Source organism: Cervus elaphus, chromosome 5, assembly GCF_910594005.1.
Source record: "Cervus elaphus chromosome 5, mCerEla1.1, whole genome shotgun sequence".
In the NCBI taxonomy this organism is placed as follows: Eukaryota; Metazoa; Chordata; class Mammalia; order Artiodactyla; family Cervidae; genus Cervus; species Cervus elaphus.
In genome coordinates, this window is record NC_057819.1 from 96369706 (window position 1) to 96394960 (window position 25255).

General features: G+C 50.3%; 1 protein-coding gene across 8 annotated transcripts in view; it reads left to right on the forward strand.

Annotated features, from left to right (window-relative positions):
* RAP1GAP2 (RAP1 GTPase activating protein 2) overlaps positions 1–25255 on the forward strand; it is a 216333-nt gene that overhangs the window by 47857 nt on the left and 143221 nt on the right. For 3 of the 8 annotated variants that reach the window (XR_006341203.1, XM_043903401.1, XM_043903402.1), the window contains exon 1: positions 20595–21534. The exons of the other annotated variants lie outside the window; for them this stretch is intronic. Coding sequence is in view for 2 of the 3 variants with exons in the window: in XM_043903401.1 (XP_043759336.1) it covers positions 21428–21534 (107 nt within the window). In the remaining variant the exon portion in view is untranslated. Of the gene's footprint in view, positions 1–20594; positions 21535–25255 lie in introns of those variants that run through there. 8 annotated transcript variants of the gene reach the window in all.

Below are 25255 nucleotides of genomic sequence, written 5' to 3' on the forward strand. Positions count from 1 at the left end.
AGCTCCTCCTCCGTGTGGTTTCTGTCTATCTGTCCTTCTCCCCTTGAGGGCTGAGCCCGTAGGAGCCTCTAGGGTGCCCGGCCCTGGCTGTTTGTTGTCCAGGTGAGGTGGCTGACCCCTCCCTGAGCTGTGAACGGGCGGGTTACCACACTGTCATCCTCCGCCCCGGGGCCTAGCTCATTCTGAGAGGGTGGAGTGGGCGGAAATCCGTGCCGGGCAGGCCACAAAGCCACATAACTGAATTTTGGAGCCCTGCCCTGGGGTGTGTGTGTGTGTGTGTGTGTGTGTGTGTGTGTGTGTGTGTGTGTGTGTGTGTGTGTGTGTGTGTGTGTGTGTGTGTGTGTGTGTGTGTGTGTGTGTGTGTGACAACAGCCACTACCTCTTTCTCGTCACTGTGTCACTAGCAGATGCCCTCTGGAATTGAGCATCTTTGAACCGCAGACTTTCCCTGGCCCGTTTCCGCCGAGGAACAGCCTCCCCCACCTCCATCCCCACCCTGCCCTACCCCGTGAGTCCCGTGGGTCAGCTCCGCCCAGGGGACCAGTGGTGGTCCATCCTGGCTGCAGTGCAGACCCACCCTGGGGACTGTGCTTCCTGAGGCCTGGGTGGGGCCCAGGAAACCTGTGTTATCAGGGCCAGAGGTGGTGCTTCTGATGCAGCTGGGGCTGCAGCTGTTTGGGAACTAGTGACATTTAAATCGCTCCTTCCTCACAGTACAGATTCAGTGGTTAGGTTCATGTGTTCTGAGTGATCTTGGGCAAGTTCTGTAACCTCTCTATGCCTCGATTTCTTTATCTGAGGATAGTAATAGTACCTATATGAGATATTGTTGTGAGGTTAAAAGGAGATAATCCAAGTGAAGCATGGAGCACAGTGCCTGCTGCCTAGTTAGTGCCTGGTAAATGCTACCTGCCTTAACATTTCTGATATTGGTGATGATGGTCCTGGGCTGTGTGGATAACACATAACCATGTGACATGCCCACGTGCATGTAAGCAAGCAGATCCCCACAGGCAAACCAGAGCCATGTGCAACCTGCTGCAAGGCAGAGCCAGTTCTGACCCCGTGAATGGATCTGTTTCTTTGACTTTAACCTTTGTTTTTCGTTGTTTTCATTATTATAACCACACATGTGCTGTGCTCATTTGCTCTGGACAGGTAACCCGCCAGGCTCCTCTGTCCATGGGATTTTTCAGGCAAGAATACTGGAGTGGGTTGCCATTTCCTCCTCCAGGGGATCTTTGCAGCCCAGGGATGGAACTTGCATCTCCTGTGTCTCCTGCACTGCAGGCAGATACTTTTACTGCTGAGCCATTGGAGAAGCCCCCAGATAAAATCCCCTGAAATAAAAAGCCTTGCGGTACCCTGCCTCTCTGATTAACACTTCCCCTCCCTGAGGTTGGCCATTCCAGGAGATATTTACAAGATAATGGTCTTTACTTCCTCAACTCCTCCCCATCTCTGTCCTATAAAAGAACCTGGCGCTCAGAGTCCCGGTAAGATGGTTATTTTGAGACAGTAGTCTTCCATCTTCTTGGTCAGCTGGCTTTCCGAGTAAAGTCATATTCCTTGCCTCAACACCTCGTCTCTCAGTTAATTGGCCTACGTGTGGTGAGCAGACCAGGGCTGGACTGGATAACACACCTGGACCCCAGCCTGCTGAGGACAGACTCTTGCAGGTGGTGGCCACTCATGTACAAACACACGATCCCTTGCTAGACATACCAGGAGGGACGGATGTGTACACGAGGCCCAGGTAATCCAGGATTTTATTTCATTCACACTCTGACATTATTCCTGGAGTTAGCAGCACATGGGCTGAGCTCTGGGCTCTCAAGGTGCCCCTTGTTTCCATAGCAACCACAATGCAGTAAAAATAGGACAGGAGAAGAAATGGAAGAGGACTGAGCCAGCTGTGAGGGGCATCCTGCCTGCTGTGGGCTTGGTCTCCACATCCTTGGCCACACCAAGTGTCCTGTTTTGTTAGTTTATTTTTAGAATAACGGCATGGCAAACCTCTGCATACTCACGACCCAGAATTGACACTTGTTAACATTGGAAAAGACCGTGATGCTGGGAGGGATTGGGGGCAGGAGAAGAAGGGGACGACAGAGGATGAGATGGCTGGATGGCATCACCGACTCGATGGACGTGAGTTTGAGTAAACTCCGGGACTTGGTGATGGACAGGGAGGCCTGGCGTGCTGCGATTCATGGGGTCACAGAGTCGGACACGACTGAGCGACTGAACTGAACTGAACTGAACATTTTGTTGCATTTTCATCAAACCTTTTTAAAAAAAATTGTGGTAAAGTATATACAGTGGCATTGAGTACATTTTGTAATGTTGCCCAACTACCACTATCCATTTCTGGAACTTTGTTATGATCTCCAGTTGAAACTCTGTCCCCATTAAACACTAACTCTCCATTTCCTGCCTCCTGCCAGCCCTTGGCACTCACCTTTCTGCTTTCTATCTCTATGGATTTGACTATGCCAGGGATCTCGCATAAGTGAAATTATGCAATATTTGCCCTTTGGTGACTGGCTTATTTTTCTTTGCATAATGTACTCAAGGTTCATTCATGTTGTAGCATGTGTCAGAATTTCCTTCCTTTTTAAGGCTGAATATTATTTTATTGTTTGTCAATGTCACATTTTGTTCATCCAGTCATCAGTCGATAGATACTTGGGTTGTTTCCACCTTTTGAGTGTTGTGAATAATGCAGCTGTGAACATGGGTGGACAAATATCTGAGTCCCTGCTTTCAGTTCTTTTGGGTTAAACCCAGAAGCTGAATTGCTGGGATCATGTGGTAATTCTATTTTTAACTTAAAAAAAACCTTACTTTTATATTTTGGTTGTACTGGGTCTTCGTTGTGGTGCGCAGGCGTTCTCTAGTTGCAGAGCGGGGCCTCTTCTCTAGCTGTGGTGCATGAGCTTTCTCCAGTTGCAGAGTGGGGACTCTTCTCCAGTTGCGGTGTGCGGGCTTCTCATTGTGGTGCCTCCCCTCGTTGTGGCGCATCATCTCAGTTGCTCCTCGGCATGTGGATTCTTCCTGGATCAGGGATCGAACCCATGTCCCCTGCATTGGCAGGCAGAGTCTTAGCCACTGGACTACCGGGGAAGTCCCTGGGTTTCTTTTTGATTCCATTGACCTGACTCTTGAATCTTGTACAGGCCCAGAGGTGAAAGAGAGCAAGGTTTGCTCAGGGAGTTGGTGTGGCTGGAGTCTCAGAAGAGTGAGGATTCATGTCCAAAAGGTGGGGGCCTGGTCGTGTTGGTGGGCCTGGGAGGTCAGACTTCAGAGTGTATATTCAGTTTATTGAGCTATGGGGAGGTAGATAGCTGGAGGCTTTGAGTCGAGGTCTGGAGGGTCACTGTGGCTGCTTGGATAGACCCAACAGGATCCTGGAAGCAGATGGACATGGACCAGCAGCTGCTCCAGAGAGAGATGAAGGTGGCTTCAGGTATGATGTGGAATCAAGATGCTAGCAAGATGCTCCAAGATGGAATCTGCAAAATGTGGAGGCTGGCTGGGCTTGGGTTGGGGAGAAATGAGGGAGCCAAGGACTGTGGCCCAGTGTGGCAATGGCATGATCCAGATAATTGTTCTGTTAATCATGTTTTGTTTTTTTCAAGCTGTAAAAACTTACGTGATGATGGTTTGATATAAAGCTATGTAGGACTAAGCTAATAAGTCATTTAAGCAAATATTGAGTGCTGATTCTTGCTTATTCTCTGTATCTGTACTGTATGAAAGTGGCTTCCCAAGTGGCTCAGTGATAAAGAATTCACCTGCAATGCAGGGGACATGGGTTCCACCCCTGGGTCAGGAAGATCCCCTGGAGAAGGAAATGGCAACCCACTCCAGTATTCTTGCCTGGAGAATCCCATAGACAGAGGAGCCTGGTGGGCTACAGTCTATGGGGTCGCAAAAGAGTCAGACATGACTGACTAAACAACAACAAATACTGTGTGAAACCCTCTCCTGATCCCTATAAGATGTGTGCTCTGATTCCTATTGCACAGATGGGGAAAAGTAGCCTTTGAAGAAAGAAAACTTGTTTCAGGTCATTCAACTGGTAGCCTGGGAACTGCGCCAGGTTCATCTGTCTCCAAGCCCTTGCTTGTGCCTGCAGTCAAAAAGTACAGAAAGGTCTTGGGGAGCTCTTTAGTCATGTGGGGTCCCCGCTCTTCCAGGATTGGGGTGTGCAGCATTCTGGAAGCGTGGAGCCCTGCCTGGTACCCACCTGTAGCTCCAGGGGCCGGGGCCCTCTGTCTTGTGGTTGCAGGCCTTCATGCCTTCCTCCCGCCTTCCCTAAGTGTGTCTTGTATTCATAGGCCCTAGAAGGGGACCCAATTGGTCATCACTCTCAGTGGATGTGGCCAGAACCCAGGTCTAACCAGCCTACATGAAAAGTGAATGTCTTGGTTTTCATAACTGAAAGGACCAGGGAGTCAATCAATCTGGCCTGAGACATAGCTGGATCCCAGGCCTCAAACAATCCTCCACACCAGTGCTGTCTAATATAGTTACATGTTGCAATTTAAATGAATGAACATGAAGTACAATTACAAATTCAGTTCCCCAGTCACAATATAGCCCCATTTCCAGTACTCAGTAGTCATCTGTTGATGGAGACGCACAGATACAGAACATCTCCATCATCACAGATAGTTCTGTGAACAGCGCTGGACAGACTCCCCTGGAGGTCGTCCAAGGGCCAGACAAACCCAGAGATTCTACCTGGTCTGAGCTAGCTCACATGCTACAGAAATATTCCCAGACCTTTAGGCCAGAAGATGTCTGAGCCGCCTAAATCTTGGCCACTAGGTGGCGCCAAGGAGGCGGCTACAAACTGGATCTTTGGATCCTGCAACTGTCCCGTGAAGCGTCTCTTGCTGTTTTTCCCATTTTAAAATGGAAGAAACTGGGAATTCCTTGGTGGTCCAGAGGCTAAGACTTGGTGCTTTCATTGCCGAGGCCCTGGCTTCCGTCTCTGGTTGGGGAACTAAGGTCCCATGTGCCGTGTGGCATGGCCAAAAAAAAGGCAACTGGGAAGAATGCAAAACAACAGAGAGCATTTATTGATTAAACAGAGTAGGGAAACAACGAAATTGAATATGAAATAATGTATTGGCCAAACATTCTATTGCCTGAGCAGAAGTAAGGAGGCTTGACTAGAGAAGAAGGGGTAGGTAGAGACACCAGTGGCTCTTCCGGAAGGAACATCTGGAACTTTTGCTGCCAAGGTCAGTTCTGAGTGCAAATCATACAAAAGTGGACCATTCAGACCTGATGGGGCCTCTCTAATGGGGGAGGCAGACAGGAGCCGAATGAAGAATCCAGGTGGCCTCAGATAATGCCCAGACTTGTAAAGGCAATAAGAAGAGTGAGGTGGTGGGGGAGGGGCACAGGGGGCTACTTTAGGTGGGGTCAGGAGCAGCCTCTCCGTTGAAGTGACGTTTGAGCAGAGACCTGAAGAAAGAGAAGGAGCCGGCCGTGAGACATTCCAGGGGGATGAGGCATTCCAGGTGGTGGGCGCTGCTGCTGCTAAGTCGCTTCAGTCACGGCCGACTCTGCGCGACCCCAGGGACTGCAGCCTACCAGGCTCCTCCGTCCATGGGATTTACCAGGCAAGAGTACTGGAGTGGGGTGCCATTGCCTTCTCCACCAGGTGGTGGGAAGAGCAGGTAAAGAGGCCTTGAGGGGGAACAGGCTTGGCAGGTGTGAAATGAGGAAGCAAGAGGGTCAGGGAATGGGATGGGGAGTTTACCCCCTCCCAGATGGGGACACAGACAGTTCTCCCCGACACCAGCAGGTGGCGCTCTTAGCCCAGATGCCAGCTCTTGGGTGTGGCGAGTCGGGCAGGTGCTTTGATTTCAGGGTCGGACAATAATTTGGGACGTGCACCCCTGCCCTCCGGGGAGATTGAGGTGGATGCATGTGGGTGCCTGGCCGGGACCAGAAGACCAGGTGGCCAGAATCACCAGGTGGTGATTTCCTGACTGTTCTGCTCCCTCGGCTGTATCAGTGTTTCGGTGTTTCTTTGCTCATCTCTCTTGGCTGCCCTCTGGGTAGCTGCCTCATTGCCTTGTCCCTTGCTTTCTCTGTCTTGCTCTCCCAGTCTCTGCTCCTCCTCTCTCCCGTCGCTCCCTGGTGCAGCTGGTTCCTGTCTCAAAGATTAATTACTCGCTTTCCTGATGGTAGCTCTGGTGAAGGGCGTGTGAGTTAGAGTCGGGAGGAGAATGTTCCTCATCACTGTGCCTGCCCCTCCTTCCTGGGGCTTCAGTTCTCCAGGGCAGGCCAGGACTTGGGTGATGAACCTCATCAAAGGGGTCCTGCCTCCCAGGGCCAGGCCCGGCTTACCTCCAGCAAGCAGCCCTGGCCTCACGTCATTGCTGACAGTGGGAACCAGGGCTTGAGCTGCGGCCGGAGATCTGGACAGCAAAGTGTAAGACAGCAAAAGAGCAGTCTCCACAGGGACTTTTATGATGGGTCATTTTAGTTGGCAAAGGTAAAGCATCTCCCTGACCCCCATTAGGACCTGCTCTTTGAGTTATTTCTCAGTGGAGACTGAGCTGGTCGCAGCCTGGAGTTGACCTCCTGGTTGTCATTGGCAGGGTGAAGGCGGTTGGATTAGCTCAGTGGTTAAGAGCTTACTGTCTTAAAGCTTCCTGTTGAGTGGAAAGTCCAGCTCTGTGCCTTACCATGGGCCCTTCAGCCAAATGTTTAATCTGTCTGTTGGCTTAATCTTCCTGTCTGTTGGCTGCTTCATCTGTAAAATGGGAGCAATAATAGCAACACCAGGTTGTCATGAGGATTGAGTCAACGTGTGTGAAGTGCTGCCACACACGTGGTAAATGCAGTGAAATTACTTGCTCTCATAACTACATCACTTTAATAATTAAGACTGTATTTTACTTATATTATTAATTAACTGATAGTAATATAATGGCAGCAGTAGAATGGTGATGTATTATTAGTGTGATGCCTGGAGCTGGGGCTTCAGTAGTGGTGGCTCATGGGCATAGTTGCTCCACGGCATGTGGGATCTTCCTGGAACAGGGATCAATCCCACATCTCCTGTGTTGGCAGGTGGATTCTTTACCACTGAGCCACCAGGAAAGCCCTGCATGTAGTTTCTTGCATTTGCAAGATATATTTCCTTAGATATAGTCCTAAGAATGGAATAACCGACCCTTTAGGCCTGAACTTCTGTTTTTATGACTATTGCTAATTGTTTTCACAACATGATCTAATGTGTTGTGGTTATCTGACTAGTCTGTTTGTTTCTTTATAATTTATTTTGAATAGTAGTTGTGTTTATGTGTGTTTGGTTCAGAAACCAAAGTGATTAAAAATTATATATGGTGAGAATATTTGCTCTCACTCCAATCCACCCTGACACCTTCTTAAATCCACTTAACAGGTTCTTTCCAGTGCTTCCGTATTCCTATATTATATGAACATTTATTCTTCTTATCTCATTTCTTACATGAGAAGTAATACCCCACACACTGTGGTGTGTGGTTTCTTCTCCTCATAGTAGCCACTATTCAGAGTTTGATACATACTTTCTAAATATTTTTGCATGTGTCTTAAGTAACAGTTGTTGTCCATATATACATATTTAGTTCATTCCTTCCAAACATTGTATAGTATCTAACTTTGAGTATATCACATGTGCTTAGCAGTCTCTGTTCTAAATGGTTGCTTCTGATATCATTTATTCTTTACAGAAAGTGCCAGAACAGCCTGGCACTCACCTCTACACACACATGCGAGTGTTTGTCTAGATTTGAGTAAATCTTACAGGTGACATTGCTAGGTGTTGGGGTAGGTGACTTTTTACTTTAATAATACTGCTAAATTGCTCTCCAGTTTCTATTCCCACCACTAGTAGGCATGTGCATTTTGGGTGAAAGCTCTTCTTTGTTGTGGCTGCATTTTTCTGATTTCTCACCCCTGAGTTTCTCCAGCTGTGTTGCCTGTCATACCCTCTAGCCTTTCCCACACCATCCTCCCTAAGTCAGTGAATTGTTGCCCTCTGAGGTTCCTGCAGCCACCTGGAATCATTGTAGGATGGTCTTTTGTGAGAATATCTGCAGCTTCTCCTTTTTCAGGGGCTTCCCTGTAGCTCAGCTGGTAAAGAATCTGCCTGCCATGCAGGAGACCCTGGTTTGATTCTTGGGATCATGAAAATCCCCTGGAGAAGGGAACGGCTACCCACTCAAGTATTCCGGCTTGGAGAATTCCATGGATTGTATAGTCCATGGGGTCACAAAGAGTTGGACATGACTGAGCAGTTTTCACTTCACTTACTTCTCCTTTTTCAGAAGCCAGAGGCTCCAGAGAACTTTATTAACCAGAGGGGTGGCCGGCATGTTGTCTGTGAGACCGAAAGCGCTGACTTCCCTGGCCAGATTCAGAGGGGTTTGCCTTGGCTTTTCATTGGTTCATCCTTGTTATTGCATGGCTTCTGCTTTGAGGGTCCCTTGGGCACAGCTTGGAGCCCAAATGCAGTTCCTCTGCCAATTGAACCCAGAGGCCAGTTCTCATTGGGCTGGTGTGGGGTGTTGTCTGTTGATCTCAGACCCCAAGATCAAATTCTAAGGTCCCTGAGAGGCCTAGAACTGGGCAATTGAGTGGGAAGGGAGTGACTGTGGAGGCAACTTCTGTCACCTACACCCCCTTCCTTAGAGAGGAGCCTTGAGATAGAAAAGGCCATCTTATCAAGGTCTCTGTCTTTGGTTCTTAACCACTTCACGTACTATTCCATCCACCTAAAATGCTCATCCTGCATCTTGTGGGTGTGTGTGGAATTTTCAGCCCTCACTTTACAGCTGAGAACATAGACTAGGATAAAAGGAGGTTCGGGTCCTGAGCGGACGGCTCTGCGCCGCAGTTGGTTCTGCTGACTCAGGCCCAGTGCTCTTTGCACACCCATCTCTCGGGTCACAGAATGCGTGCACGTGTGTATAGGCATGCTCCCTGCACTCATACACATGTGTGTGCAAATTTAAGGACAAGTATTGGCAAGGGTGGTGTGGCTTTTTTTCAACTTTTTTCTTTTTTTAAATATTTTATTTATTTATTTGGCTGTGCCTGGTCTAATATGGGATCTTCAATCTTTGTGATGGCATGAAGGATCTTTAGTTGTAGCATGTGGGATCTAGTTCCCTGATCAGGGATTGAACCCAGGCCTCCTGCATTGGAAGCATAGCGCCTCAGCCACTGGACCACCAGGGAAGTCCCTTTTTTCAACTTTTTGTTTTGAAAATTATCAACCTATGCAAAAATGAGAAGGATTGTACATTGAGCAGCTGCATTCACCCAGATTCACCACTTAGTAATATTTGCACAGCTGTTCTTGCTTTCTCTGTAGAAAGCAAGAGAGTAGAACAGAAAGTAAGTGGCAGACATCATAATACTTCATATGTAAATTCTTCAGCAGGTGTCTCTCCCAAATAACATCATTTTCTGATGTAACCACAGTACTATGAGCACATGTAAGAAAATGGATGTTAATTTAACAGCATAACTTAATATACGGTCCATTTCCAAAGGTTCCCCAAGTTGAAATGTGCGTTGTATATTAGATTCTGTTATTGACTTATTATTAACGGGCTTCCCTGGTGGCTCGACTATAAAGAGTCTGCCTGCAGTGCAGGATACCCGGGTTAGATCCCTGGGTCAGGAAGATCCCCTGGAGAAAGGAATGGCAACCCACTCCAGTATTCTTGCCTGGAGAATTCCATGGACAGAGGAGCCTGGTGGGTTACAGTCCATAGGGTCGCAAAAGAGTTGAACATGACCGAGTGACGAACATTTTCACTTTATTATTAATGGTCACTCTTTGTACTTGGTTATCGCATCTGTTTAGTCTTTTTAAATGTGGAACAACAGACCTAGCAAAGTTGTTTTGTAGAATATCTCACATTTTAATTTTTTTAAGTTTATTTTTAATTGGAGGACAATTGCTTTACAATGTTGTGTTGGTTTCTGCCATACAACAAAGGAAATCAGCTGTAATTATACATATATGCATGTACATGACATATATATATATGTATGTATGTATGAGCCTCCCTCCCCCATCCCGGCCCTGTTCCACTTTTTTAGATTTGTCTGAATTTCTTTTTTTCCCCAGTGTTTTCTTTGAATAAGCCTTGATTTTACTGAAGAAAGACAAAATGAGTGACCCACATGCTGACAGTGAGGAGGAAAGGAGAAATTCCTGTTTTATCTTCAGGTTCAGAGTTAAGCCATCCTGCCTTCCCCTTGAGTAGGGTCAGGAGGATTATCCCCAAGCCTGTCATTTGTGGGCTGGGCTGGTGCAGCCAGGTCTGTTTGGTGTTCCCAGGGGCTCCTCCTGGAAAGACTTTCCTGTGGCCTGTTTTGGGGGATGCTCCCCTTGGATGAAGGACTTATGTGCTTTTTTTACTCGTCTAAAGCTATTATTTTGCTCCTTCATGGGTTTTCTCGCCCATTGGGTAGAGAGCTCGTATGTTAATTTTAACTAGTTTACTAGTGACAGAACTCTAACTCACACTAGTTTAAGAAGAGAGGAAAAAGGAAAAAAAAAGATTCCTGAAGGAATAACCGATCTAAGAGAATGGCTTCAGGAATCGCTGGATCCAGGTGGGTCAGACAGCACCACCACTGTCCCTATCTCTTGGCTCTGCTTTCCTTTCATCCACGTCACTTACAGGCAAGTTCTCTTCTCATAAGACAGCCATTGACTTTGGAAATCCTGAGGAGTAGTGAGCTGCTTCTTTCTATGGTGCCAACAAAAATTCAGGTTTTCACATGTTTGCACCGGCTCGGTTTATATGCCCATCCCTGAAGCAGTCACCTTGGCCTGATGGGTAGAGTACGTGGATTGGCCATGCCTGAACCACATACCCACTCTAGAACTTGGAAAGGGGCAGCCCCATCTGAACCAGAGAAGCCAGCATTGGTGTCAGGGCACTGCCCAAGGGAAAATCAGGGCCTGTCGACCAAAACAAGGGGCCTAGGTGCTAAGCAGGCAGAAAAGTAGGCCTCACTTTGTCTGCTGACAAGCTTGGTGAGCCTCTGATTGATTGCATCATTTCCTAATCCCCTTGAGTCTCCATCCTTTTCATTTCATTTTGGGTTTTGTGGGAGTCAGTAACCACGGAGACCACTTGTGTCTGGGTCTCAGCACTGCTTCTCAGGAGCTGTGTGATCCTGGACAGAGGAGTTAACCTCTCTGGGTCCCAGGTAACTCATCTAGCAAATGGGGATGATATTAATGTTCCTTCCGCACAGAGCTGTGAGCACCCAGTGGAATAAAAGCTGTGGATGTGCTTGCACCTGTCAAATGCTGCATTGGGGGGGAGGTTTTATCACCTTCTGAGGTGACTCTTGTGCTTCAAGGGGAGCAAGTCCTGCCCTTGGAGCTGCTCCTCAGAGCCTTGGGATGGTGACCTTCACAGGGCCGTGGACCCTCGGGATGGGTGGGTGATTCCTACACCGGTGAGCATAGAAGGGGGGCATGGCCCTGTCCCACAAGGGAACTGTCTGAGCCCTTTGGTCATTCTTTGATGAAGAATGGAAGATGGTGGAAGTAAATGGGCTGGAGGAGAGGGCTCTAAAAATCCGGCATTTCCTGCCAATCCTAGAAGAATGTTTCAAAGGTATTTTTAGAAGAATAAAGGAATGTAACTTGTACCCAAGGGTGGGTGGCTGGACCCCTATCTGCCACTCAAGTGTGGGCCCCAGAGTCGGACTGAGTCTGTCCAGGGTGGGCCCTAGACCAGTTCCTCCGCTTATCTATTAACATGAGGATACTAATACCCTCCTCTGTAGGGCTGTCTAACAGTTGAGGGGACTTTCAGGTGCCCCGAAGGAGACCTTGGAGTTGGACCCACTGCTTTGAGGTTTCTCCTCACCAGACTCAAGAGCTGTGCCACCTGGAGTGGGGCTTCCAGTGCAGGAGTTGTTATTTAATGGCTCAGTCGTGTCTGACTCTTTGTGACCCCTGTGGACTGTAGCCCGCTAGGTTCCTCAGTCCATGGGATTTCTCAGGCAAGAATACTGCAGTGGGTTGACATTTCCTACTCCAGGGGATCTTCCTGACCCAGGGATTGAACCTGGGTCTCTTGCATTGGCAGGTGGGTTCTTTACCATGGCACCACCTGGGAACCCCCATCCTTTTATCCTTTTAGCCACATTACCTGAATTTTTGCACCTATGAGAAGGCAGAGAGCGGGTCTCCATCTCTGGGACAGCAATGCTCTGCCTTGCCCTCTGGTCCAGCTTGACTCCAGGAACATGGTCCTCCTGGTGGGAGATGCCTCCCTCACTTTTCTCTCCTCCTCCTCTCCTTCCTCACTTCCAACAATATTTATTGAGGGTTGGAGTATATCAGATGGTATTCTGGGTGCAGAATACAGAGGAGGAGGTGATGACCTGTAAGATAGGTATGGTGTCTGCCCTTATAGAATTTACAGTCCACTGGGGCAAAGAGACCAAAAAACCAGCCAACAGACAAATCAGTAAAACCTCCTCAAAACCCCTCCTTAAATTAGAATAATTGCCACAAAGGAAACAAACCAAGGGCTAGGTGCAGAGTAACTAAGGGATGTACTCCAGGTGAGTGGTCAAGGAAGGCCTTGACCACTGGGGAGGGGACATTTGGGACAGATCAATAGCTGACAAGGTTAATTTCCACATTGGATCGTTGGGGATTACACTGCCAGTTGCTCCTCCTAACCTAATTCCCACGCATCCCACTGCCTCACAGACTGGATGGGTTGATTGTTTCTGCTCCAGGTTCTCCAAGAAGGGACCCTCATGAAGGTCACTGCCTGTCTTGCCTGGAGACAGCCTCGCAGCATCCTTTTACATGTCCTTTGCATGACAGGTTTGATGGATGGTGTTCACATATAGCTGGCTACTGAGCCCAGCCCCCTGTAACCTTGAACCTGCTTTCATGCATTAAGAAGAAGAAACTGAGGAAGAAACTTTGGTCCTTTAGTTATTAGCTGTGACCCATGCAGCCTCATGACTGAGTGAGGGGGGCAGGGCAGCGGGGGAAACGGATGGAAATTTGGAGCCTTGGGGAGAAAGGGAAATGGCTGGTGCAGTTTCTGCAGCTGCTTTGAGACTTGGAGGAGGGGTAAGATAGTGGGCTTTAATTGGGGCGTTCCCTCAGGATGGAGGGAGTTGTTCACCAGAAGAGCTTAGTAGAGCAGGAGTGATCCAGGCTAGACAGCTGGAAGAACTTTCCTGATGGAAAGAGAAGAAAGGCCCCAGAAAGCAGAAAAATTCGCAAATTGCAGACTCAAAGCTGCTGACCGGGAGGCTCAAGGCTTAGCCCCCCCACCCGCCGCTATGCGAAACTCAGGGAATCTGTGTCTACATGGAAGATAAGCTTTGTGTCTGTCTTTAAGGCTAATGGGACTTAAAGTCACAGCGGGAAACAGCAGTTAACACATTAATGCATTAGCATCCAGAGGCCATTTTGAAGCAAACTCCAGTTGGGGTTAGGTAGAAAGTGTTTGATTACCACAGCCCATAGGGGGAGTTTCCCTCTAGAAAGGAGTATCTGACCCAGAGTTCTTCTGGGACCCGCAGAAGCAGGAGATGAGTTCAGACAACAGGAAAGAAAAATAGGATCTACAAGGAATCGGGTCAATGGGGCCACAACCTATGAATTTTCTGGTTGACCAGGCTTGTGTGTGATCTGCAGTCTACACAATGTGATCTTCATGTTCTGCTTGGTACGTACACACACACACACACACACACACACACACACACACACACACACACACACACTCTTGGGCTGTATACCCTGCACGCCTACACACACACACACACACACACACACACACACACTCTTGGGCTGTATACCCTGCACGCCTACAAGCCTTGTACTTGCCCAGCCTTGAGATGGAAGGAGCCCAGAGTCAGAGAGACAGACATAGATAGTTTAATAGACAAGGGGGTCCTACATGTTTGGAGCAAGGTCCTGGAGTGACACCTCCCTGTGTGAGGCAGATGAGTGCAGGACAGGATGGCAGTAAGAGGGGGACTTGGTGTCTGGTTGGCTCATCAGTTACCAGGGAAACCAGCAGAGGAGCACACCCATCACCCCCTTTGATAAGCTATTGTACAATCGTTAGCTGGGGCCAAGGACGTGTATATAGGCATTTACTGTTAGGAAGGTCGGTCATATGAGTGGGTGTAGGTGAAGCAGGGGCTGGTTGAGCAGGGAATGTAGGGAGAGCTCAAGAACAGCCACCTTGGGCTGTTATTATGTTCAGGATATGTAAGATCTGTGTTGTCTGTTAAGTGAATACTCACCTGCTTGCTGGTACCCACGACGCTTGCCCTCATATTTGACAAGCTCAGTTACAAGCCAACCTCATTTTACTGCACTTTGCTTTCTTGTGTTTCTTAGATATTGCATTTTATTTTTTAAAAAATTGAAAGTTCGTGGCAACCTTGCATTGTCAGATGATAGTTAGCATTTTTTAGCAATAAAGTCATTTTTTTTTAAAGTATGTGCACTTTTTTTTAGACAGAATGCTATTGCACACTTAGACTACAGTATGGTGTAAAAAACTTTTATATGCACTGGAGAAAACAAAAAAATTGGTACAGATCGTTTTCTTGTGATACTTGCTTTATTGCACTGGTCTGGAACTGAACCTGCCGTATCTTCCAGGTACACCTGTATTTAGGGCTTCCCTAAAAGAATTCGCCTGCCAAGCAGGAGATGCTGGTTCGATCCCTGGGTCGGGAAGATCCTCTGGAGAAGGAAATGGCAACCCACTCCAATATTCTTGCCTGGGAAATCCCATGGACAGAGCAGCCTGGTGGGCCATAGTCCATGAAGTCGCAAAAGAGTTGGACACAGCTGAGTAACTAAACAACAACACCTGTATTTGGTTTCCCAGGGAGCAGTCACTATGAGCCATGACTCAAAATAGCACAGTGAGAAAGGCCACTTGAAGAGTACCTGTGAAGTGCTTTAGCATGCCTTCTCCTTTAACTGATGATAACATCCATCTGTTAACTTATTAAAACTAACATGTAGTTATATTTATAAATAGAAGAAAATGCATAGACAATAATAAAGTCATCATAATTCTAGAGGTAAATGCTATTAACCTGAACATGTAGTTCATGTAGTAATAAAAGCTGATCATTTAATTATAAATAGAAGAAAATGTAAAGACAACAATAACAATCATCATAATTCTAGAGATAAACACTATTAACCTTTTCCCCATACTAAGAACTCTTTCTTTTTTTCTTTTTTTTGGATCATGCCTTGTGGCTTGTGGGATCTTAATTCCCCTGCCAGGGATAGAACCTGGCCCTCGGCAGTGAGGGCATGGAGTCCAAACCACTGGAGCACCAGGAAGGTCCATGGACTGTCTATTTTGAATAAAACCACCATGAACGTTTTCATACAAGTCTTTATGTGGACCACACATGCTCACTGAATCCTTGGAAGAACCCTAGGAGCAACACACTGTTGTTATTCCCATTTTACAGATGATCAAACTGAGGCTCAGAGAGGTTAAATTTCTAGCCCATAACCACAAAGACAGTAAAAGCTGAAATCAGGATTTGAGCTCCGGTTTGTCTAACTGCAGGATCTTTTAATTTTTATTTCCTCATTGTGGTATCTTTCCATCATAGCTGATTGAAGTCATTAAGTCTAGAAACAAATGGATCCTCATCTCAATGACCTGTTGTTCATAACAATTTTAGCTCAAGTACAGTGGGTGATATTGATAATGATGGATCTGAGTCACCCAGAAAAGATTCTGTTAAACCCGTATTTGAAGTGGGCAAAAATATGTAAGACATCTTACAGAAATTTCTAGCCAAGGTCACTACAGTAAAAGCAAGCAAGCAAACAAAGAAAAGTTTTGCTCCTCAAAGCTCTGTTGTCTGGAATTCTCACTTAGGTGTTATAAGTCCTCTCCTGAGGAAGCCAGGCACAGAAGGCATTACTGACTATACAGAACAGTATATAAATAATGCATGTATAAGAAACCACTGTGTTCTTTGTAGAGCCAAACAGAATAGGTTTTTGGAGAGTCTGCTGGTTCTTGCTTTGAAAGTTGTTGCTAAGCAATGTTGCTAATATTATGGAAAAACAGCTTTCCTCACTTTTCCACTCAGCCCAGAAAGCCTAGCGTTGGAAGTGGCTCCAGTGGTAGCAATACTTGGCAGGATTAGCTAATCAGTGAGGTGGGGACTGACCGGGGACCCTGGGTGTGAGAAGACTGTGCTGCAGGCCACCCACCCTCGGCCTCATCTGCTCCCAGTTCTCTGGAATGACCCTGGGCAGCCTCCATGCAAAGTCTACGTCTTTCTGTTCATCAGGAATTTCACACATGGAAGAATCCTTTTGAATGTTTCTACTGTGGGAAAAATTATAGTCATGCTATAGACATGCTTAGATTCATCCATTCAAAATTCCATAAATAGGGGCATCCCTGGTGGTCCAGTGGTTGAGAGTCCCGCCTTCCAGTGCAGGGGACACGGTTGGATCCCTGGCCAGGGAGCTAAGATCTCACCTGCCACAGGGCAACTACTGAACCCCGGCCACAACAACGGAGCGACTGAGACCTAACACAACCAAGAAATAAACAAACTGGGTTCCAGGATCACTCTTAAAAAAATTCCCTAAATAAACCAAAAAGAAATATTTTAAATACCTTCAGGAACCCAAGAAAAAGATGAAAAACTCCTTTCTTCTTCCGCCTACCGCCCCACCCCCCTTTTGTAATTCCCGAACAGGAAATCAGCAAAGTTCTGATGGACGTCTTCCATGGCAGGCTCTGGATACCAAATGATGTGTGGCCCAAGGGGTGGATGCCTGCCGCTGAGTGGGATCTGTGGGTTTCCTCGGGCTTGGTTTCCTTTGCCTGGAGCTCGGAAATGCCACACAAGTCACTGAGATCCGTTTCCAGAATCTGAGCCAGTTTCTCGGCAGATGCTCTGTTCGGTAGGATGTGTGTGGCTCCGGGGAGGTAGGCTGAGCTGCGGTTCCCAAACTTGGCTCCTGTGCCCAGCCTGGGCATGGCCTGTTGCTGTCACCGAAGGACCCTGTTGTGGGATGGACCCCTTTGGGGGGCTGGTTGTGAGTTCTGAGAGACGGGAGGTTAGGAGCTGGGAGGAGAGTCAACGTGTTGGCGAAGATCTCTCTTGCATCCCTCTCTCTCTTTTCAAAATAGAAACTGCTTCCCCACCTCAAATGACCTTCCCAATCTTTCCCTTCCCTCCCCTTTTCCTCTCCCCTTCCTCTCCGCCCCTCCTCCCCCCTCCTCTTCTGCTCATTTGGTGATGTCCCAGAGACGCAATAGTAACGTGGTCCAGCAGGGGGCGCTGACGTACCTGCCACGAATGAACGTCGGTCTGGTTCTTTGCAAGCCCAGGTGTGAGTGCTCTGCAGAAAGGAGACATGGGGGTAGGGTTGGGGGGCTTCTGAGTGATTTCTCTGAGCTGGAGCTGGTGTGTGTGTGAGTGTACCCTCAAAGGCATAAGAGCGTGAGGGGTACTGACCCGTCCTGAGTCGATCTAATATTGTATGGTTTTAATTCTTGAATTGCTCCAAAGTTGGTGTGATGGCTGGGCACGCTGTCCCCTGCAGACGGGGACAAGCAAGACATTTAAAAATAGCTGGTTTTCGTAAAAGGCCTCACCCCGTGTGGCTCCGCAGCCCCGGTTGCCCCACATCTACCCACGATCCTAGCCAAGAAGGGCTGCGATCCTTTTGGAGAGTAGTGGAGGTGGGGTGGGGCGTGGAGGTGGGGTGGGGCGCGGAGGGAGCGCTTGCTTTGGGCTCTCTCAGACCTGGGCGCTGGCAGCGGGGCTGAGTCCCCGTTTTTCACACGGATGTGTCTCCTGGAGCGGCTTCCCGGGCACAGAAGGCTCTTTTCTTCAGGACCAAGCATGCGTGTCTGTCCGCCTCACCCCACTGGCCCCTTAGGAACGGGGCTGTGCAGCTGTCTGCCCTCTGTTCATGATTAACTCCTCATCCCCTCCTCATCTCCAGCTCACACCCAGGGCCCCCGCAGTCTTTGGGTTTCCCTGGATTGGGCGCAGAGACCCAGACTGGCAGCTGCCTGGCACTTTGTTCTCAGGGACTGTGGACTGGAAGGAGGGGAGGGCTGGAACAGACCTTGGAGGTCCTGTGAGCTGGGACACCTCTACCGATAAACTGCTGCTAAATGACTTGGGATCCAGGAGGAGACCCCTTCTCTGACCACTTCTGTCCTCACTGACCTCATTCCTTGTAGTCTGGAAGCATCCAGCCTCCTCGGTCCACCCTGAAGTGCCCCATGCATGTGGCCCTAGAGGGCCTTTGAGTCACCCATCTGAAAAATTGTTCCCTTTTGATTCTCTTTCAAACTTTGTGATTTCTTCAAGGACAGTGTCTTCATTTCGCACAAGTGTGTAGCTAACATCTAACGCTTGTCTTTTAACGAAGGTGCTTCAGGTGCCAAACCTTCACCGGGTAACGGTATTGAGCTAGGATTTAATAAATTTGTATTTGTTTTTATGGGATGAATGACAAGCGATAATAGATTTTCACTTTTAGGGTGGTAGTAATGTTTTCTTTTAAAATTAGTTAAGAAATGAGTGGACTTAAAGCAAAATAATAAGTAAATAACTGAGTAGTATGGTATTAAGACAAAAATTGTGAAGGCCTGAATTTGGGGGGACAGTGGCTGGGTCACAGTGGATAAACCAGCCGGGAATGGATGGTTTTGTGGTTTCATGTGTATTAGCCCTGTTTGTTTTAGCAAGGATGGTCTTGACTTTCTCTTACCCTAATTTCTTGCACAAAACTGGATGCATCCTAATTGTTTCATAATTACTGGTGGAATGGGCCCATCTAGCAAATGGCCATTATCTTCTCTGCTATTGATGGATTTGGTGTTTCCAAATGCTTTGGTGTTTCCTGTGTGGGGTGTGGGCAAAAGGTAGGACTCTCCATCCCCAGGAAATGTCTACATCTTAGGGCACTAGGAATCAGATCAGGTCTTTTGAGGACAACCTTGTATTTTCAGCCACATTGGGGCTGGAAACATTGAGGGTGTAGATGAGTTGAGAGGGCCTGGAACCCCAGAATGGCATGAATAAAGTTACCTCTCGGTGGAAAGATTTTTCACTTTCATCCCAGTGTCCTGTTTCCCACTGATGCACTTGACCTAAAATACCTCCCGGGCAGTGGGGCGCAGGTGGGAGCCATTCATATTCACCCACCTGGGAGGGGGTCAGGTCTTGCACTGAGATGTACTCTACCCCTGTGTGTGGATAAAATACACCCCATGCTGGCCTAGACCTACGGCCAGTGCCCCCAGCACTCTCCTGGCTGTGGAGAGGTTCTGTGAATGGCAAAGGCTGGAGAAGCCCTGGGCTCTGGTGCTGGGGCTCTGCTCTCTTGCCCACTGAGGACGCACTCATTTCCCCATCCTTCTTCCAGACTGATTCTCAGGTCACTTGTGTAGTCCTTGCAGCCTGCCTAGCTGCAATCCCAGGGGTGGGGCCTGGGGCACTGTTTTCTGGCTATAAATAGATGGCCATGGCTATATCTGTGATCTCCCACCCCCCAGCCGGGCTCAGGGGGGCTGAGGCCATTGCTAATGGATGCTTCATAAATAACCCAGGCACAATTTGGCATCCCTCTGGTGCTCCATGCCCTACCCCTATTCCAATGCCAGCAAGAAGCAGTGCCTACCGGAGAGGTGGGGTTGAGGCCACAGGCCCTTGAACCATTCAACACCCCCCCCCCCCCCCCCCCCCCCCCCCCCGGTCCCCTCTCCAGCAAGGTCCCTTTCCTGTCTGGCTTTTCTCTGCTTGCTTGAACAGCAGATTGTATTAAAAAAAAAAACAAACAAAAAAAACCAAGGCAAATTGCCTGTGGGACCTCTTTGGCCCCAACAGGGCTGTTTCCCAAGATAGACTAATAGGCTTGTTTTAATTCCCTCCAGCCCTCTGCCCATTTCCTTCCCTGGGGGTGGTGGGGGGGGGTGGTGGAAGGAAAAGCCAAGCCAGTAGTTAGGCAGGGGGTGGGGGGAGTTGGGGTGCTGAGAGGGGGTGAGGCTTCCTGGCAGCAAATGGAAGTGAATGAGTGGGGCTTAGGAGCACCCTGCGCCCCGCAGTAGGGACCCAGCCAGAGCCCTTTTCCCACGGCCTGGCATGACCTTCTCTTTGCGTTCTGAAGGGAAGATGAAGCATGGACGCGGTGTGGGAAGAAGGCAGGCAGGGTGCTTGCGGCTGGTGCTGGGGCCCCGGCTGCTGGTGGAATAGGGTCCCCCCTCCCTCAACTTGCATCTCCCTGGCAACCTGGGACAGCGAGGTGCGGGTGTAGCAGCCGGGAAATCCATCATGGACACTATGTTGTGTCAAACTCCCAGGGCCGGGAGAACAAATGTTAACCGGGGGACTGAGCCCAACCAACCCACATAGACGCTGACTCTGTAGTAGATCTCTCCAGCCCCAGCACGCCGAGCCCTTCCCAGATTTGGGGAAAGGTGAAGGTTAGCATCCAGCCGAGTCAAAGCGCCAGGGAGCCCCGGCCCGGGAGGGCGGGCGCCGCGCGCTGGGCGCGGGATGCGCTTCTAACCGCCCGGCCTCCTGGCTCGGGTGGGGGAGGCCCGCGGCGGTGCCCGCGCGCGGAGGCAGTTTCGCTTGGACTGAGGACGCGCGGTTTCCTCTCGGTGCATGTTTTTTCTCCCTCTGTTTTAAAGACAGTGACAGCATCGGAGAAGTATCCCGGCGGGCCGGGCTGGGAGAGCGCGTCAGCCGCCTTTGCCTGGGGAGGGAGCCCGGGGCCGGGCCAGCGGGGGCGGGCGACGCGGAGCGCAGAGGAGGGGACCGAGAAGAGGCGAGGGAGCCCCGGGGCCCGGCCGCCCGGCAGGACGGGAAGGGGCCAGGGTGCGGGGCAGAGGGCGAACGCCGGCGCCGAGCCCCGCGAGTGCTGAGCGCGAGCCGGTCGCCGTCCCTCTGGGGCGGCCGGGGCGCCCTTACCGCCCGCACCCGAGGCGCCCCGGGCCGGGGCCGGAGAGGCGGGGCCGGGGCGGCGTCCGGGGCGCGGGCGGCGAGTCGGGGCCGGAGTCCCGGAGCCTCCCGTCCGGGCCGCGCCCCGAGCGAGCCTTGGAAATGCCCGCGCTGGGGGAGCGGGCACCGGCCGCCCGGCGGGCCCCGAGGAGACACTGAAGGTCGCCGGGAAGTGAGCGCCCGGTCACCTGACCCCCGGGGTGCACCTAGGCGGGGCGGGGCCCATGCGAGGCGAGCGGCCGGGGACCCGGGCGCGGGCGCAGGGGCCGGGAGCGGGCGTCGCGGAGCGCGCGGAGCCGGGCCGGCGGGGGCGCGCGGCGGGCGGGCGAGGGCGCGGCCGGGCACCGCCGGCGGCCTCGCCATGTCCCAGCCGGCGGGCAGGATGCATTGCCGAAAGGCTGGGATCCGCGCCGCCGTGGTGCTCATCGGACTCCTGCACAAATCCCGAAAGCAGAGTAAAGAGAAAAGGTAACGCCTGGCGGCGCCACCTCCCTCTTCCCGCCGCTTTCGGGCTCAATCCCCGTTTTCTTTGGGGTGGACTTTTGCAAGAGAGCATTTGGCTCCGAGCTGGATGGGAGAAAGCCTCCACTCCGGGCGCTGTCGGGCGAGCGAGTTCGGAGCTTATCCCCGGACACTGGCTGTTATGGGAAAAAGCCCAGGCTGGGCATTGGCTGAATCGGGAGTGGGGGGGAAGGTGGGTGAGGGCGGCCGGGAGGACCCTCGGACTCCATCCCCGACAGAGGGGCACCAAGTCCTTCATCCCCACTTCTCGAATTTGCCTAGCGCGGCGTCCTTCCCCAAAGCCTGCAGCGCGGGTACCATTGATTCGACCCGGGCGACCGTCCCTGGCTCAGGCCCCGACCCGAGTGGCCCAATGCGCTGGAGATGCCATTTGCTTCTCTGCAACTTGGCTGAGCCCGCGAGGTGCTGGCCAGGTTGGGATCTGCTAGCTTCGCGCACGATGACGGCAGGCCAGGAGCAAGTTTGGAGGTTGTCTATCACCTCCACCCCCGCCTCCGTGTCTCTCTGTCTTTGGGTTTCTCTGTCTTTCACCATTCTTGGGTTTACTCTCCTGTTTGCTCCTGGATGTTGAAAATCGTTCTCCCAGGCTGTTTCAGAGGTAGGCTGGAGGATCTATGGGGGTGAGAGATGTGGGGTTTGGGATGGGCAAAGGAGCTTTGGAGGCAGCTTCCTGGACTCCAGCCCACAAGACCCCAGGGAACTGGCCACACAGGCTGGCAGAGCCTCTGTGCTCTATAGGGTGCATGAGCCCAAAGTCTGCCAGCAACTGGGGGTCATTAGAGTTGACTGTCCACAGAGATGTGGGGGTTTGGGCAAGCTCTGGTGGCTCTGCTGAACTCTAATCTCCAGAGACGGTCAGAGTTAGTGCTGCGTTCTGCGTTGGTCAAGGGCTCAGACAAGGACAATGGAGCCAGAGATACCTGGGTGGTGACTGGGGGCCCCTGGGCTCACCCAGAAGCTGGGTGTGCCTGGGGGAGGCAGTGGGCAGTGAACTGAAGCACTTGGAGAAACCGGCATGGGTTGTCCCCTATGGTCGGTTGTCTTCAGTCCCTCTCCTCCCCCTTCCTATAATGTAATTTGATGTTTCCCACAGCCAGGGATGAATCTCCAGTGAAGTAACTGAAGGTGGTTAAGCATGAAATAGCATTGAGTCACCTAGTGAGAAAGTTCTTCCCTTTTCAGTTCTCTGCTAATCCTTGTGATTTCTTTAAGGGGCAAGTTTCAGGTTGGTGCTAGTCTGACTTTAACACCTTTTAAACACTTGTTAATCTCCCACTTATAACAAAGAGAGTGCAGACCTCTGGCTCAGGGCCTTTAAGTGGGGGAACAGTGCCTGCCTGCAACTTAGGTTGTTTTTGTAGGGTTTATTTTTAGGATTCTCTCCTGGTTACGGCCAGTGGTACTGATGTTCTGTCTTGCAGTGGTGATATGAAGCATCACTTTAAATTAGTCGAATCAAGTCACAAGAATGAATCTATTTAGTAGAACTAGTACAGATGGTGTAGAACATGGCACAAATTCTGCAGGTGATCTAGGAATGAATGATGCTCAGGACGCACTTGTCTAGCAGAAAAAGCTGCCAGCCGGACTAGGAAGCTCAGGGCTCCAGGTCTGGGAGAACCCGTAGACTTTGATTCTTATCCATTCCCTGCCCTTCTGCATTTTATACGTACAGGGAGATGAGCAAGCCAACCCTCTACAGTCAGAAAGATACGGGGTGGCTGTTCCAAGACAACCTGGACCTGTTTTGAGGGATGAGAAGGGAGGCATGCTCCATGGAATGGCAGCTAGTTCAGAATAGCTCCTGTCTCTGAGTGTTGAATGTAGAAGTGTGGCAGAGGTCCTGCACAGAGGACTAGAAGCTCTAGTCCCCCCTCCTCTCTTGACTGTGACATGATAGAGTTCATCTCTCTGAGCCTCAGTTTCTGCATCCCCACAAAAGGCATGCAAGGCTCAGGGAGGTGATATGGGTCACGGTGCATCTGAAAGGTAGGAAGTACTGCATGAGGATGGAGGGATTTGAGCAGATCACTCCCATTCTCCTCTCTCTGTGCCCGTGTCCTGGAAACCACAGTAAGATGGCAGGTGGTGACAGCCCCACCAGTGGTCCAGACCAGCCGAGGGTGGACTGAGAAGGCAGCCAGGCGGGTGTGGGCCTGAGCAGAGAGAGTCTGGGGTTGGGGGGCTGCAGTGAGGCACAGGGCAGGACTTGGACAGGGAACAGGAAGGGGTTGGCCCAGGTGAGGAGGCCCCAGGCTCCTGGTACTTATGTTTCCTCCTGGATGCTCTGTGCTCTGCCCTGCAATGCAGGCAGACAGTGGTGACCCTCTCAGCCTCTGCCTTCATCCTGCTCTTCTGTTGCTCCTGCCGTGCTGATGGCTCTGGCCATGGATTTAACCTACCGAGGAGAGAGAGGGCTTGCTTTCATGCTTGTGCTGAACGACCTTTACTTCCCTTGCTGTTTGTTATCTGGAGTTTCTTTGTCTCTGAGTGTCTGAAATCAGTGCACGCGATTGACCCTTGCTCTGCAGGCGCTGGCCATGGGGGCCCTGGAGCAGGCTGCAGCTGCCAGCCTCTCTTATGCACTTCCTAAGCTTCATGCTGAGTGTGAAATGTGTGAGTTCCTTCTTCTTCCCCCTCTCATCACAGGGTCAGGTCAGATTCAGGTCCCCTTGTCATCCATCCCAGAAGGCTTAATTCACCCATCGATCTTCCCAGCACCTCTAATTGACAGCCCTATGCAGATAACACTCCTGGCTGTTGCCCACGAGGGATGTAAGGTACTGTGTGTCTTGTAGTAATGGCCCAGTGGTCCTTCATCTTCCTGCCCTCCCCAGACCACTTGGAAATATTGTTTGGGAGGGGGAGGGAGGTATGCCAGGGAGAGTGGTTACAACATCGGTAATCCATACGGGCGCAGAAGAAGGAGACTCCCAGGCACTCTTGGTAGGTCCTGAGAACTGTACTGGAAGCTCCAGCCTCAGTTTGCCTCCTGGAGAAATGGGAGTGGGGCTCACCAGCCTTGATCTGATGGCTCTGTGGGAGTTTTGGGACAACCTGGAGGTCCTGCTTCTTTCCCACCATCTTCCGAGGAATTCTAGCACCTGTGATCCTATGGAAACAATGTTGTATTTGAGAGGGGATTGAATTTGAGTGTGGTTCCAAGGAGGCACCTGAACAAAGCCTTCCTTAGTGATGGCAGTTCGGAAACCCCTGTGATGGAGAGCACCTTTCTTTTCTTTCTTTCTTTGGCTGCTCTGGATCTTAGTTTCAGCATTCAAGATCTTTTAGTTGCTTCATGTGGGATCTCGTTCCCTGACTGGGGATCAAACCCGGACCCCTTGCATTGGAAGCACAGAGTCTTAGCCACCGGACCACCAGGGAAGTCCCTGGAGAGCTGCTTTAGAGCGCTCTGATTTTCGGAGCATACAGATGTGGCAGAGCAGGGTGAGACCCAGAGCATGGCTTCAGTAATCACAGAAGTGGGTGATGAGGAGGGTGGTGCCCTCTGAAGGGTGATAGCTTATGGTGAACAGTGTCAGTTTCGTGATCTCCGAAGAAGAAGATGAAGCTTTGGGACCAGGGACCAGGCTCCATCGCTCAAGAGCTTTTGTGTAGCAGTATTAAAGTATGAAAAGGGGCAGAGAAAGCTTCTGACATAGACATC